We start from the raw sequence: 15,739 nt of genomic DNA, 5'->3' as shown, positions 1-15,739 counted from the left end.
GTGTGCACGGCCGGAGGTGAACGGGCTTGTTGCCACTGAGTGGGGTGTTTAGCATTCATATGCCTGCGCATACTGGTGGTAGTTAAGCTAGTAGTGGTGGAACCCCTGCTGAGCCTGGTTTGGCAAATGTTGCACACCACAGTCCGTCGGTCATCCGGTGTTTCCTTAAAGAACCTCCAGACTTCTGAAGATCTAGCCCTCGCCGCAAGAGCCCTCGCCACGGGAGCTTCACTAGTTGACACATTTGGCGCTGATGCACCAGCTCTGGCCCTGCCTCTCCGTCTGGCCCCACCACTGCCTCTTCCAACCTGTTCTGGTCGAGGACTCTCCTCCGTCTCAGAAGCACTGTGTTCACCCGGCCTCTCAACCCAGCTTGGGTCTGTCACCTCATCATCCTCCGATCCCTCAGTCTGCTCCCCCCTCGGACTTCCTGCCCTGACAACAACTTCCCCACTGTCTGACAACCGTGTCTCCTCATCGTCGGACACCTCTTTACACACTTCCACTACGTCAAGAAGGTCATCATCACCCACAGACTGTGACTGGTGGAAAACCTGGGCATCGGAAAATTGCTCAGCAGCAACTGGACAAGTGGTTTGTGACTGTGGGAAGGGTCCAGAAAACAGTTCCTCAGAGTATGCCGGTTCAAATGCCAAATTTTCCTGGGAGGGGGCAGACTGGGGGGGAGGAGGCTGAGGTGCAGGAGCTGGAGGAGTGGCGATTTCGGTGACATGGGTGGACTGCGTGGAAGACTGACTGGTGGACAAATTGCTCGAAGCATTGTCAGCAATCCACGACATCACCTGTTCGCACTGTTCTGGCCTCAACAGTGCTCTACCACGAGTCCCAGTAACTTCAGACATGAACCTAGGGAGTGTAGCTCTGCGGCGTTCCCCTGCTCCCTCATCAGCAGGTGGTGTCTCACCCCGCCCAGGACCACGGCCTCTGACCCCTGCAGTAGTTGGACGCCCACGTCCCCGCCCTCGTCCTCTACCCCTAGCCCTCGGGTTAAACATTTTTAAAATGAGAGTTATAACTTTAATTTTTTTTTAACTTTTTTTTGTGTTTTTGAGTTTTTAAAACCAAACAATGCTATCCTATTGCTATGGCTATTTTCTAGCCAAGTATGAAAGCACACTACTATGCCAGATGAGATGACGCAGAGTTATGAAACAAAATAAACGTAAAATAAAAAAGGAAAAATGGCAGACTGTGCCTAATTGAAATCCAACCCCTACCAAATTTTCCCACTTCGGTCTTTGCAATGGATATGTGCGTCACTAAGCGCAAAACACACCGGTCGCAAGTCTCACTACAAATTGCTCACAATTGGCTAGTAGATGCACTGCAGCAAGTACAGCCACCAGCAGATCAACCAGAAATCAAATATATATAACGCTACTGTAGGCGTAAGTAAGCCGTTTAGATTCTCCTATGGCTATTTTCTAGCCAAGTATGAAAGCACACTACTATGCCAGATGAGATGACGCAGAGTTATGAAACAAAATAAACGTAAAATAAAAAAGGAAAAATGGCAGACTGTGCCTAATTGAAATCCAACCCCTACTAAATTTTCCCACTTCGGTCTTTGCAATGGATATGTGCGTCACTAAGCGCAAAACACACCGGTCGCAAGTCTCACTACAAATTGCTCACAATTGGCTAGTAGATGCACTGCAGCAAGTACAGCCACCAGCAGATCAACCAGAAATCAAATATATTTAACGCTACTGTAGGCGTAAGTAAGCCGTTTAGATTCTCCTATGGCTATTTTCTAGCCAAGTATGAAAGCACACTACTATGCCAGATGAGATGACGCAGAGTTATGAAACAAAATAAACGTAAAATAAAAAAGGAAAAATGGCAGACTGTGCCTAATTGAAATCCAACCCCTACTAAATTTTCCCACTTCGGTCTTTGCAATGGATATGTGCGTCACTAAGCGCAAAACACACCGGTCGCAAGTCTCACTACAAATTGCTCACAATTTGCTAGTAGATGCACTGCAGCAAGTACAGCCACCAGCAGATCAACCAGAAATCAAATATATATAACGCTACTGTAGGCGTAAGTAAGCTGTTTGGATTCTCCTATGGCTATTTTCTAGCCAAGTATGAAAGCACACTACTATGCCAGATGAGATGACACTGAGTTATTAAAAAAATAAACGTAAAATAAAAAGTAAATGGCAGACTGTGCCTAATTGAAATCAAACCCCTAATAAATTTTCCCACTTTGGTGTTTGAGGTGGATATGTGTGTCACTAAGAGCTAAACACAACGGTAGCAAGTCCCCCTGCAAATTCCTCACAATATGGTACTAGCTGCAAATAAAAAAAAAAAAGTATAACGTTATTGTAGCCCTAAGAAGGGCTGTTGGGTTCTTGGAGAATCACTCCTGCCTAACAGTAAGCTAATAGAACACCCTAACGCTTTCCCTGACCAGCAGCAGCTCTCTCCCTAGCGGCATCCAGAGACAGAATGATCCGAGCAGCGCGGGCAGCGGCTAGTCTATCCCAGGGTCACCTGATCTGGCCAGCCAACCACTGCTATCGACGTGTAAGGGTACCACGTCATGCTGGGTGGAGTGCAGAGTCTCCTGGCTTGTGATTGGCTCTGTTTCTGGCCGCCAAAAAGCAAAACGGCGGGAGCTGCCATTTTCTCGAGCGGGCGAAGTATTCGTCCGAGCAACGAGCAGTTTCGAGTACGCTAATGCTCGACCGAGCATCAAGCTCGGACGAGCATGTTCGCTCATCTCTAATGCTAACACTTTTCTGGGTTTACCTAATTCTGACCAAGTCCATATTTGTAGGAAAAAACTGGCAATTTCTCTTACTACAAAACCTTAAAATGTTATTTTCTAACGTGGCAGATATAGAAGAACCACCTAATGAGTAGTCACCAGCAGCCAGAGAACACAGGGAAATTTAGGAGTAAAACTGGATAGCTAAGAACATAGGTCCCGGAGATCTGGTATTTGGGTGTTGCCCGTTGATATCTCTAATACCACCAGGTTTATAGGCGGAATGATTATTATGGCTTCTCTATATAAACTGTCAACACTCCCGTCCTACAGGATTTCACGGTATAATGTAGATTTTAACAGCAAGTTGAGACTTTAGTTATAAGAAGTCAGGAACCAAGAACCTCCTGGGTGTTGATCCCAGATGAGATCATCGCTTGTCATCGCTTATCTCTTAGTCTACACGGTGAATGATCCACTCAGTCTTCGGAACATGCGGCGGTACAATTATACAGGGCATCTGCTACTAGATATTCCAACTAGTTTGATCCATCTTTCTTGCCAGGCAAAATTTTGGGACTTTTTGTTTGGCAATACACCCAACATCTCAACATCTCGCCCACCACTCCCATGCACACTTTGACAAACCAAGAAGTGCGTGTGCTCCGAATGTGAGGAGGTGAAAAATCTGCTGCCAGGAATTTCTGATGTTGGGTAAAACATTCCAAAAATAAATCCTTATCTTCCCCAAATTCTGCCTTCATCTGAAGATTGTCCGGTTCTGCTGAAATTGGTGGGTCAAGTTTGTCAGGCTCCAGGGGTAGTGGACCCACTGGACCACCGCGGACCATGATGTAAGCGGACATCTGGGACTGGAATCTAAGTGGTACCCGGTTTTCACCAGAGCCCGCTGCAAAGCGGGTTGGACTTGTTGCGGCCGGGTGCCACTGCGTTGTTCCACAGGTGCGACTTCATCCGCAGTGGCGGCCAAGGCGAGGTACACAGACGTTAGGCAAGATCGTAGTCAGGGACAGGCAGGAGGTCAGGGCAGCACGGGATAAGAGTTGGGACGTAGCAATAGGTAAAGGCAGCGGAACAGGATCAAAGTCAATAGCAGAACCGAGGTCACAACGGTTCTGCGAGGCCCCGCGCTGGCGGGTCAAGAGGGGCATGGGCGAGTTCGTGACCTGCGATATGGGTCGCGGGACCATGCGTAACACAGCTAAAACATGTTGCATTTGGAATTTTGGGGACTCTTAAGCAAAATCATGTCTTAATGTTAAACCCAAATGGTGCTACTGAAACATCACTCCATTTTTGGTGTAGACCAAGAAACTAGACAAGAAGAGGAAGAGGATAACGGTTATGGGCAACTCTACTTCGGACCAAGGGGTGGAAAAGGAGGTTATGGGTCTTCCATCCCCTCTGAACCAGTTCTAATTTTAACACAGACTCAGATGAACATAAACTCTCTGCTGCCTGAGGTGAGCTATAGCATACCGCCTCCGTCTGCCACATCCAGTAATCATATATTAGGTTATTTTTTAGCACGTGGGTTCTCGCACCAATGCTGACAGCAGCTATGAAGAGACATTAGTTTTTAAGTTGCAGGCCCTGCTTTGTAGCAGATAACTGCCCCCTTGATGCTGCCCCCACATCTTGCTGCAGGTGGTGCTGTCTGAGGCAAGAAACTCAACTCGCCCCATGGCTGGTGCACTCCTGCTTACAACCCACCACTATGTGGGACTCCCCTGGTCTCTGGGGCTCCACACAGTTCTGTTAGAACCATAATAGGGAAATCTATGTCTCCCGTAGCCCTTTTCACCTATACCTCCTGTAGCGTTTATCTGTAAAGACATTGGTCTACACCAAGAGCGGATTTTGTTTTACATTCATGGAGGTGGACTGGAAGAGCATCTTTAAGGGATGATATGAGTTTAGAAAAACATGACTTTTTTCTTTTTAGAAACAGCGCCCCACTTACCTGTGGCCAGCGCCGGTTCTAGAAAAAGTGGGGCCCTGGGCAAAACTAAAAGTGGGACCCCAAAATAAAACTATTTTATGACAAGTTACAGTCAGTAAGAGGCTCCCTTTAGTATGGTAAAACAAACTGTAATATTGGAGAATTTTCACCAAAATATGCAGCAAAGGGAACGTTAAATCCACAGGGGACACCAAACTATTTTTGCAGAATATTGCACTGAGCCTCACACAGATCTATCATTGTATGATCCTTACACAGTGGTAACCCAAATAAATAACTATATATCCATAACCGAGCTAATGAGATAACAAAAGTCCTTTTTAGATGTGCGCCATTGTATTAGCCGCACAATAACAGAACCCTCTGCGGATCATAAGATTGAGAGTGAGAACGTCATAACATCGGTGTAAGTAATGGAGGATGGTGTGCAATACAAACTTTATTCCAGAACATGTGTGTGTTTTTGGTGTTACATATAACTTTATGGACATGTTCTGGGTCACGGTGTTAATATGTAGCCACATTAGACGACGAGGATCGAATGTGCATCGTATCAGTCAATTTCTTAAAAAAAAAAAAAACTGTCACAAAATAAAAGGCAATAAGAGAGAAAGTGTGTTCTTAGATAGTTCTGCGTAGAGAAGGGTTAAAAACATGAATATTAGTTGATATTATTCCTTATCAGAATGTAGGAATATTTCCATTATCTGTGAGGTGCAGCAGCTCCTGTGTGCAGCAAATTCTCCCTGTAGCCTGATGGCTAAGAATCTGGAGGGGGGGGGGACACTTCAGAGGGCTGTATCTCTGGCTCTGTGACACATAGAACCTCACTTCTTTTTTCCTATGAAAGAAGAGAGTCTCCTCTTTTATATAAATCTAAATGAGTGTTTCTAAGTGTCAGGAAAACGGAGATATTAACTGTTAAACTACCATCGGGAGTGATTTTTATATATAAAAATGGCACCTGATATTCTCACTATAAACCTGAATATCTCTGGATCCCTGGCACCTAGAAACAAAATTCAAGATTCATTTGAAAGAAGAGATTCTCCTCTTTCATGGGGCCCTGGGCAATTGCCCACTTTGCCTACCCATAGTGCCGGCCCTGCCTGTGGCTGAGTGTGGTAATGCAGCACAACAATCAACTCGTACAACTCCAACAAAGAACAAGAGCATTCCTAGATGGAGGTCAGATCCATCAGTAGAATGTGAGTGAATATTGAATATTTTTGCTGTTATTTTTACAATTATTCTTACAGATATTAGTAAAATGCTGCTACAAAAGTGAGAACTGACCTGTATTAAACTGAAACCTGTGGGACAATGAGCCCTGGTTCTGCCCTTGGACATGTTTGTAGAGAGGGGGGATTTTAGGACCACCACCAATCACTAAATATTTGTTGTTGTAAACAACTGGACTTTCTCTAATCTTGACCATTGAGGGTGAGGAGGAGGTCACAAGCAGAGGGGTCAATTCATCCCATCACCTAGGGGCAAGTATGCATCCGGAAAGTAAACAAGTCCTAAGACTGATAAGGTAAGGTCAATTTTAAGTGACTTTTGGAGTCCTCAGATGGTGAGTGGTGGTGGACCCATATCAGTGAGGATTCTGCTTAAAGGGGTTGTCCAGAGGTTACAAACATGACTGCTTTCTTCCAAAAACAGTGTCACCCCTGACAATGGGTAGTGGTATTGCAGCCCAGCTGTATAGAGATGAATAAAGATTAACTGCAATACCACACACTACCCATGGTCAGGTGTGGCGCTATATCTGGAAGAAGCCATATGTTTTAAACTCCTGACAACCCCTTTAAAAACAGTATATACAATGGAGTAGTGGCAAATATTAGCGATGATATTGAAAAGCGCTCTCTGGGGGGTCCAGTACAATAACGAAATGTACTTACTGCTTCCCTCCCCCACTAATCTACTACAGGTCCGCAATGCTATATACAATAGTGCCCAATTAGAGATGAGCGGAGCTGACGTTTGTGTTCAGCCACTCGACATGGACATTTTGCCAGATCCAGCAGATTAATACCCCGAGCAACTAGCCATGGTTATGATTAGCCAGAGGAGGGGCGTCAATGTGTCAGATTGTCTGTTCCCGGAAATATGTCCTGGTCACGTGGCTGAACCCGATCCCCAAACATCGGATCCGCTCATCTCTATTCCCAATGGGCTGCACCTCCTGTGTGTCTCCCTACAGCACAGGGGCCCTATCAGCCAATTACGGGGGATCATGCACATGCCAAACATGATCCTACATGGGGGCACAAGGAGCCCCTGCCTATCCTCCTTATATAAGGCTGTGCTGCCATATGGCACACCATATTATTGTTATATCTATATAATACAGGCTCCTGGAGCTACTTTATGGGTTCATATGATACTATGACCGTCCCTAGTACAGATCCGGAATATGGAAGTATACATGATGACCCCCTAAGACTAAGCTATCCTCAATAACCAATTTCTATCCTTATATAACACACCATCATGTACAGTGTATAACAGTAGTAAAGCGAAAGAGACAGTACGATAATGCCGACGCGTTGCAAACCATGTGGAACGTAGTTCTTCAATGAGACGGCGACACCGGTATAACCTACGTGTTACACGGCGCAGTACTTCATGCTGTAACAATAAGCTGTATTAGAATTTACCTGTGAACATCTCCTTTAATCGCAGTCACTAATGCGGAGGGACTTCCGTCTCTGTGCAGACATTCCTCCAGGCAAACAGAAGGGAAGCGAAGCGCGGAGCTGCTATCTACACTGAGTCAGCGGAGGAGCTGCGGCATTCTTGGCGGCCATGTGCTGCCGTCCGGCCTATCACCCGCCGCCTTTCTGTTGTCTCTTCTGTTGAACATTGACCACAAATAGCTCAAAAAGGAGGAACTAAGGTGAGCCGGGTGATGTGTCACCCACACCTGAGCAGCGGAAGTAACAGGGTGACTGTGCTACTACCTGATGTCTGACCATTCGGTATAAGATTCTTACTATAGCTTGTATTTCATTCATTTGGGTTTATACGGCTCATCTTTTATTTTCTTTGAGGTGACACTCAAGCACATTTACTAGAAACAGTGCAGTGTGTACTATATGCAGTTTGCCTTTGTGAAGTGCAGGGGGCGCCAGATTCAGGATTTCTGGTGCATGTTCTTCATGAATCTGGGGCCACCTGCACTGCTCCGGCAGAATGCACCACTTTTTTTTTTGGTGCACCATTAACATGCGACAAGTAGTGTAACCCTGAAACAAAAGAGTCGCGTGCGACACATTTGTGGTGCGGACACTTCATAAATACCTGTGCAAGCAATTTCCACTAGAAAGAACATGCAAAGTCCGACAGAAAACTGGCGTAAGGACCTTAGTAATGTTTTATGCAATGTTTTGCCTTTGTATTTTCTAGTTAATTTCAAGTCACAGGGAATGGTAGAAGATTTGAGTTGGTGGTCGCTCGGTTGCCCGACTTGCCAACTGGGAGTCCAGCTGTGAATACAGCTTCCAGGGCTCGAAATTGTGTTATTCTACCCAAGTGCCTGATTTTTGGATTTAAAATATATAAGAATAAAGCTGTGACCTACAGCAAGAAGACATATTTTGGAAGTTAACTTATACTGTTAAAGTTTATGGATATTTGTGTTATGGGTAATTTATTAAAGTGCCTTAATGGATGGTTTCCATAAGATGTTCTGTTGCATTCCCACCAGTCTAGGGGTCCGAGGCATAAAAGGGGTCAGATTAAATAAAGACCTGCTCTCTGGTCCCTTCCCTTTCATGCTTCAACTCTCTTCCTACCCTCCTCAGCTCCCCATTTGCTCAGCTACTTAAAGGGAACCTGTGTACAGGTTTTAACCCACTAAAGTAATAGCCCCCTCACATAGAGGATGAAATATCCTTTCTCGATTCCCCCATTTTATGTGAAATCTCAGTTTTTACCTCTGAAAAATCTCCTTCGAGGTCAGGTAAATATGACTTTTCTTATCCCATTTTCACTTGAGATGAGTCAAGTTTAGTGGCTGCAGGGATAGTGTCTACTTTCAGCCCAGGTATAAAGCAGGAACTAGGGTGCCAAACAGCTCCAGACACCCTAGAGGTGGGTGCCAGCTGCCCACCAGTCTAGTAGCTGTTCCCACAATGTAACTGGCAGTTTTCCATGTACAAGTGCATATAGTGATGACTCTCAATAACTGAATAGGACCGCCCACTGGACTCTTGAATAAGGGATTCAGCATTCCATACAAATGTATACAATGGCAACATTTTTATTAATCAAAGAAACTTGGCTCCCCAGCCTTAAAGGGGTATTCCCATCTCATCAAAGGTGGAAAAGATTGTATGAAACTGCACAAAGTTGCAAAGTTTTAGTGCAGAATCAAGTGTTCACCCAAAAACGCACAACTTTTTCATTCTATGTAGTATAACACCTCGCACTGCCATTAAGAAGAGCATCGTTTTAGGGTACACCATTGCCTTTAATAGGAGGTACAGTACTGAGGCTACTCACCAGGTTACTCTCCAGCCATGAGATGACATAGGACGCCGTGGCGCTGGGAATCTGATTCCGTAAAGCTTCACGATCCTCCGGGTTTTCCACCATTTCCAGGGATATCTTTAATTCCTCTATCAGATGCAAAATTGTTATAGTTCCATAATATTCCGAGGGAACCGGTGATCCCACTTCAAAGACTCCGTTGGCAAATTCTGTGATGGCCTTTGTGCCTAAAGATAACGAGAAAGCAGAATTACACACTGGACCTTTTGTGCCTTCGTTATACTGTATGACTATCATCGGCAGACAAAGCCACAGGAATATGTCACCGCAGCGAGAGAAAGAATTGGGACTCTGCTTGTTTTCAACTGAGTAACCCATTAAGTGCCTAATTTTTTTGGATGAACAGTGTTTACACCTGTGGTCTACCTGCAAGCAGATTATCCGACTAACAGGCGCAGGGAGGGAGGGGGACATAGTCAGGACCCGAAGAATCACAGATATACCAGGCCCTATGGAAGCACGGAGCTGCCCCTGTCAAGCCAAACTTCAACTGTGTCCTCTGTAAGTTTGGGCACAGCACAGCACTACTACTCCTATCGTGTATTTACATGTTTAGCACAGCACAACTACTCCTATCCAGCATATATGGGCACAGCACAGTACTACTACTCCTATCCTGTATATATGGGCACAGCACAGTACTACTACTCCTATCCTGTATATATGGGCACCGCACAGTACTACTACTCCTTTCCTGTATATATGGGCACAGCACAGTACTACTACTCCTATCTTGTAAACATGGGCACAGCAAAGTACAACAACTCCTATACTGTATATATGGGCACAGCACAGTACTACTACTCCTATCCTGTAAACACGGGCACAGCAAAGTACAACAACTCCTATCCTGTATATATGGGCACAGTACTACTACTCCTATCCTGTATATATGGGCACAGCACAGTACTACTACTCCTATCCTGTATATATAGGCACAGCACAGTACTACTACTCCTATCCTGTCTATATGGGCACCGCACAATACTACTACTTATATGCTGTATATATAGGCACAGCACAGTACTACTACTCCTATCCTGTATATGTAGGCACAGCACAGTACTACTACTCCTATCCTGTCTATATGGGCACCGCACAGTACTACTGCTCCTATCCTGTATATATAAGCACAGCACAGTACTACTACTCCTATCCTGTATATATAAGCACAGCACAGTACTATTACTCCTATCCTGTATATATGGGCATAGCACAGTACTACTACTCCTATCCTGTAGATATGGGCACAGCACAGTACTACTATTCCTATCCTGTATATATGGGCACCGCACAGTACTACTACTCCTATCCTGTAGATATGGGCACCGCAAAGTACTACTACTCTTGCCCTTGTCCTTATGAAGAAAAATCCTGGCAGTAGGTAGCTGTGAATGCTATGGGATCTGTCTGCTTGAGCCTCTGACACATACGCAGTGCACTGGGTGAAGCCGAGCTGCGTGCCCCTACTTCACTTCTCAGTCACCCAATAACCAGAGCAGCGCAGTTTACAGAAGTTTATTGCCCTCGGTTTCACCTGAAGTTTTGTACATAACTATAATCATTAGTTATACTGACTTAAAGAGAGTCACTAGACTCAATAGTCCATGAGTCCTATGGATTGCACTGCATGCCAACGATGGGCCTAAGGGTTACAGTTCATCATATTTTTAGAAATCGCTTATAAGAATCCTGTGACAATATCAAAATTGCTCAATAGGAGGCAGAGTCTGTCACCAAATCTTTTCTAAGAATTCCTTGTACAAGGCTGTTTTTCGGAGAAATGTAAAGTTTCCTGTCTCTACCACTGGGTGTCCCCACAACATCGGAGAGATAATCCTCAAATATTCATCTCCTGCAAGACTGGAACCAAGTATGGTCACTAAGGACATGAAATTAAGCTCGAATTTATTCAGAATTCAAAAACTTGAATAACTTTTCTACATGGTTTATTAATAAACTGTATATTATGATGCATTGTTGTGTCAGGTCTGATGCATATAGTATAGTATTATACTGTAATATTATACAGATTCCAAGTCTGCTATAAGGTCCAGTCAGGATACAGGTCACTGTTTCTAATTAGTATTAAAAAGTGCTAAAGCGGAGGTGTGGCCAAGGCTCCTCAGGGGTGGAGCTAGGGGAGTGCTCAAATGGGGGTTTCCCACAGGATAAGGGGATGAATGTCCGACCAAAGGGAGTCCCGGATGTCAGGGCCACTGGTAGCCGTTATCCATCTATACTGCACAGGATTTTAGGATCGGTTTGTCCTGTAAGCCATGATGGAAGTCCAATACAACTCAATGCAGCACATTGCTCTATTGTCTTCTATGGGACTTTTCTAGGACCCTCAGCGATTAGATGAACAAGGGTCTACAAGTAAATGAAGCATTGGTGCGTATTCTCAGCTACTGATCCATTTACTTCAGGGGGACTTATGGGATAGCTGTTCAGAAGGGTCTACAACAAATCACTGACAAGTGAGCAGGACTGGCTCTTATAGTGGGCCTATGCTCCCACCAAAGAATAAGCCATGATGGACCAGCAGAAGACAACACCATGTGGCAGTGACCTTGGAGCAATCACTCATCACCAGGGTCCACATCTTATGGGATTATCACAAATAACCTATTAGACGTTTATGATGATATATCCCATGGACTGGCCCACCTGATGATCCTCCAGTACTCTGGCCCTTTCCCCAGAGGATCATCAGATGGGCCAGTCCCACACTGGGGCATATCATGATCAACGTCTAATAGGTTATTTTTGATAATCCCATAAAATGTAGACTCTTCTAATAAGCGATTGCTGTAAGGTCAAAACCACATTGTGTTGTCCTCTGCTGGTCCTTCATGGATTATCTTTGGTTGGAGCCAAGGTCCACTAGATGGACCAGTCCTACCTTACCCATCTGTCATGATTTGTAGGGTCCACAATAGTTTCTTATTCCAAGAGTCCAACAGTCCCTAGAAGTCTTATAGTGAGCGCAGGCTCTGACCAAAGAATAAGCCCTGAAGGACCAGCAGAAGACAACCCTATGTGAAAGTGACCTTGGGGCAATCACTTATCTGTAGGGTCTACATCTTATGGGATCATCACAAATAACCTATTAGATGTTAATGATGATCTATCCTAGTGCTGGACTGGCCCACCTCGTCTGGTTCTCTGGTCCAGCTACCAGAGGATCACCAAAGATAAGTTATTGTTCCAAGGTCACTGCCACATGGAGTTGTCTTCTGCTGGTCCTTCATGGCTTAATCTTTGGTGAAGGCCTATACTCACTATAAGACGTCTAGTGTCCAGTTTTGGGTTAGAGCCTGATATGTTCTAGTGTTGGACTCTATTGAAGAAACTATTGTGGACCCTACAAATAATGATTGATGGGTAATGACCCAGTAATAAGCCATAAAGGACCAGCCAAAGACACATTGGGGGTCATTTACTAAGGGCCCAATTCGCATTTTCCTGACATGTTACCCGAATATTTCCGATTTGTGCCGATTTTTCCTGAATTGCCCCGGGTTTTTGGCGCACGCGATTGCACGCGATTGCCCCGGGTTGGTGGCACATCGACGCCGGCATACACGCAACGGAAATCGGGGGGCGTGGCCGAACGAAAACCCAACAGATTCGGAGAAACCACCGCATTAAAAAAAAAAAAAGTGTCGCTGGACACGCGCTTACCTTCACCAGGTATAGGCCGTGCACTCCAGCGGACCTCGGCGGACTACAGCGCAGCAGCGACACCTGGTGGACGTCGGAGGAACTGCCTCAGTGAATCGCCGGAAGACCCGAATCCACCGCAGAGAACGCGCCGCTGGATCGCGAATGGACCGGGTAAGTAAATCTGCCCTAATATTTTCTTGTGAATAGCTATCCCATGAGTCCCAGGCTCTAACCCAAAGCTGGACTCTAGAAGTCAAGCAGAAGACAACCCAATTTGAAGGCTACTAAGACCTCATTACTAGAGGCTGATGGAGCGTTCACCACAACGATAATTTTTCTGGTGGTCCCTAGGACATGGATACGTACAATGATACCAACATGAAGCAATATGTTCTTCATAGCTGGAATGTAGACCTCAGATTCATTACCTCTGTTTGGCCCAAGAAGTTCATGTCCAACCCTGGCATCAAAGTTATGAGCAAAATGAATCCAAAGCCGAGCAGATACTTCTTATTGAAGGAATTCCTTGGCCGGGGAAGTGGTGGCTAAATGATGTGAATGTGTCGAAAGTCAACGTATTAAAATAACATTCTCTAATATTGATCCCAATTAACAAGTGATTGGACGACGTCTGACAAGCCGGCACCTTCCCTCCTATTGAGGGGGTAACGAGGGGCCTTTATGGGTAACATGAAAGGCGCTGCAGGCGGCGGGGCTGTCACATCTGCTCAGCTTCCCAGCACCATCCAAATTATTCTGATTATACGTCTTGACTTGAAGGAACCACTTTAAAGGGGAAGGAGAAGAGGCGAGAGGAGCGGCCAGAGATTTGTCAGAGGGATCTGAAGACCTTGTATTGTAGGAGATCAGTGATGAATGATATATACAGGAGCTGGTCCTATAGCTTCCCATTACTTATCTCATATCAAGATATTTTTAGATATTTCCTTCTTTGCGTCCTCCTTCTGAGATAACCACAGACATGACTGTATCTGGGAAAATAACCCAGAAAATTAACTATTTCATCTTTTTATATGTATGACTATCTTAACCGTTCTGACTATTGTAGACTATAGAACGTGGTGTGTTTGATGCTTTATAGTGTCCTATCTGCAGGCAGCATGTTATAGAGCAGGAGGAGCGGAGCAGATTGTACATAGTGTCCTATCTGCAGGCAGCATGTTATAGAGCAGAAGGAGCTGAGCAGATTGTACATAGTGTCCTATCTGCAGGCAGCATGTTATAGAGCAGGAGGAGCTGAGCAGATTGTTCATAGTGTCTTATCTGCAGGCAGCATGTTATAGAGCAGGAGGAGCTGAGCAGATTGTACATAGTGTCCTATCTGCAGGCAGCATGTTATAGAGCAGGAGGAGCTGAGCAGATTGTACATAGTGTTCTATCTGCAGGCAGCATGTTATAGAGCAGGAGGAGCTGGGCAGATTGTACATAGTGTCCTATCTGCAGGCAGCATGTTATAGAGTAGGAGGAGCTGAGCAGATTGTATATAGTGTCCTATCTGCAGGCAGCATGTTATAGAGCAGGAGGAGCTGAGCAGATTGTACATAGTGTCCTATATGCAGGCAGCATGTTATAGAGCAGAAGGAGCTGAGCAGATTGTACATAGTGTCCTACCTGCAGGCAGCATGTTATAGAGCAGGAGGAGCTGAGCTGATTGTACATAGTGTCCTATCTGCAGGTAGCATGTTATATAGCAGGAGGAGCTGAGCAGATTGTAAGTAGTGTCCTATCTGCAGGTAGAATGTTATAGACCAGGAGGAGGTTACACATTGTACATAGTGTCATAGAGCAGGAGGAGCTGAGCAGATTGTAGGTTTTTAGGGATTTAGAATAGCTTGGCTTTTCTGAATTTACATCTCTGATATTTCTATGCTGAAAAGTCAAGGAAACAATCCTATCAGTAATTCTTATATCAGTATCTACAGATAACACTGTCCCATGACTCTATAACATGACCTACAGACTTTAAATGGACATGTAGAGGCATCCGGATATGTGTCAACTTTATAGTTGTTAAAATTCGCTCTGATCATGAACTGCCCGGTCTGCCCTATTACCGAATTTGGGCACTGCTATCCCACTGTCAGTGGGGCTTTACACACCCAATAGTGGATTATCAAGGCGGCACGGTGGCTGAGTGAGTAGCACTTCTGCCTTGCAGCGCTGGGGTCCTGGGTTTGAATCCCACTCAGGTCAATATCTGCAAAGAGTTTGTATGTTCTCTCCGTGTTTGCGTGGGTTTCCTCCGGGTACTCTGGTTTCCTCCCACACTCCAAAACATACTGTTAGGCTGATTAGATTGTGAGCCCCATGGGGACAGGGACCAATTTGACATGCTTGTGCAGCGCTGTGTAATCTGTGCGCGCTACATAAATAGGGAATTATAATATCGGCGGTTTGGGCGGTCGCCCGGGGCCCAAGCCTCTAGGAGGCCCATGGCCACCCAAACCGCACACCAAATTTTATACTGAGAAGGACCTTCACTCATCAAATCCTCGACATCTGTTCCTGCTCTCCATACACATGTACACAAGAGCCATTTCAGGACCTTTAAAGGTCCTCCAAAGGTCCTGAAACCGCAGATTGAAAGCAGCAGAAGGGATACATCCTCCATTCCCCAAGAAGCTGATTCTAGTACCAGACGTAGGAAGTGATTCCAGACTTATAGGGGCCATAATATTCATACAGCCCAAGGTCAAGTCTTCATCCGCCCCTTTACACACCTCATACCCTTAAGGGACCAGGACTTGTCCAAATGCATTAGAA

General features: G+C 45.2%; 1 protein-coding gene across 11 annotated transcripts in view; it reads right to left on the bottom strand.

Annotated features, from left to right (window-relative positions):
• PPFIBP2 (PPFIA binding protein 2) overlaps positions 1-15,739 on the bottom strand; it is a 142,428-nt gene that overhangs the window by 93,912 nt on the left and 32,777 nt on the right. For all 11 annotated transcript variants that reach the window (XM_072118636.1, XM_072118635.1, XM_072118645.1 and 8 more), the window contains exon 3: positions 9,239-9,453. In XM_072118636.1, coding sequence (XP_071974737.1) covers positions 9,239-9,453 — 215 coding nt within the window. The remainder of the gene's footprint in view (positions 1-9,238; positions 9,454-15,739) is intronic.

The sequence above is a fragment of the Engystomops pustulosus genome, chromosome 7 (genome assembly GCF_040894005.1).
Source record: "Engystomops pustulosus chromosome 7, aEngPut4.maternal, whole genome shotgun sequence".
Lineage (NCBI taxonomy): Eukaryota > Metazoa > Chordata > Amphibia > Anura > Leptodactylidae > Engystomops > Engystomops pustulosus.
Note: the sequence above shows the minus strand (reverse complement) of the source record. Positions and strands in the feature narration are given on the sequence as shown.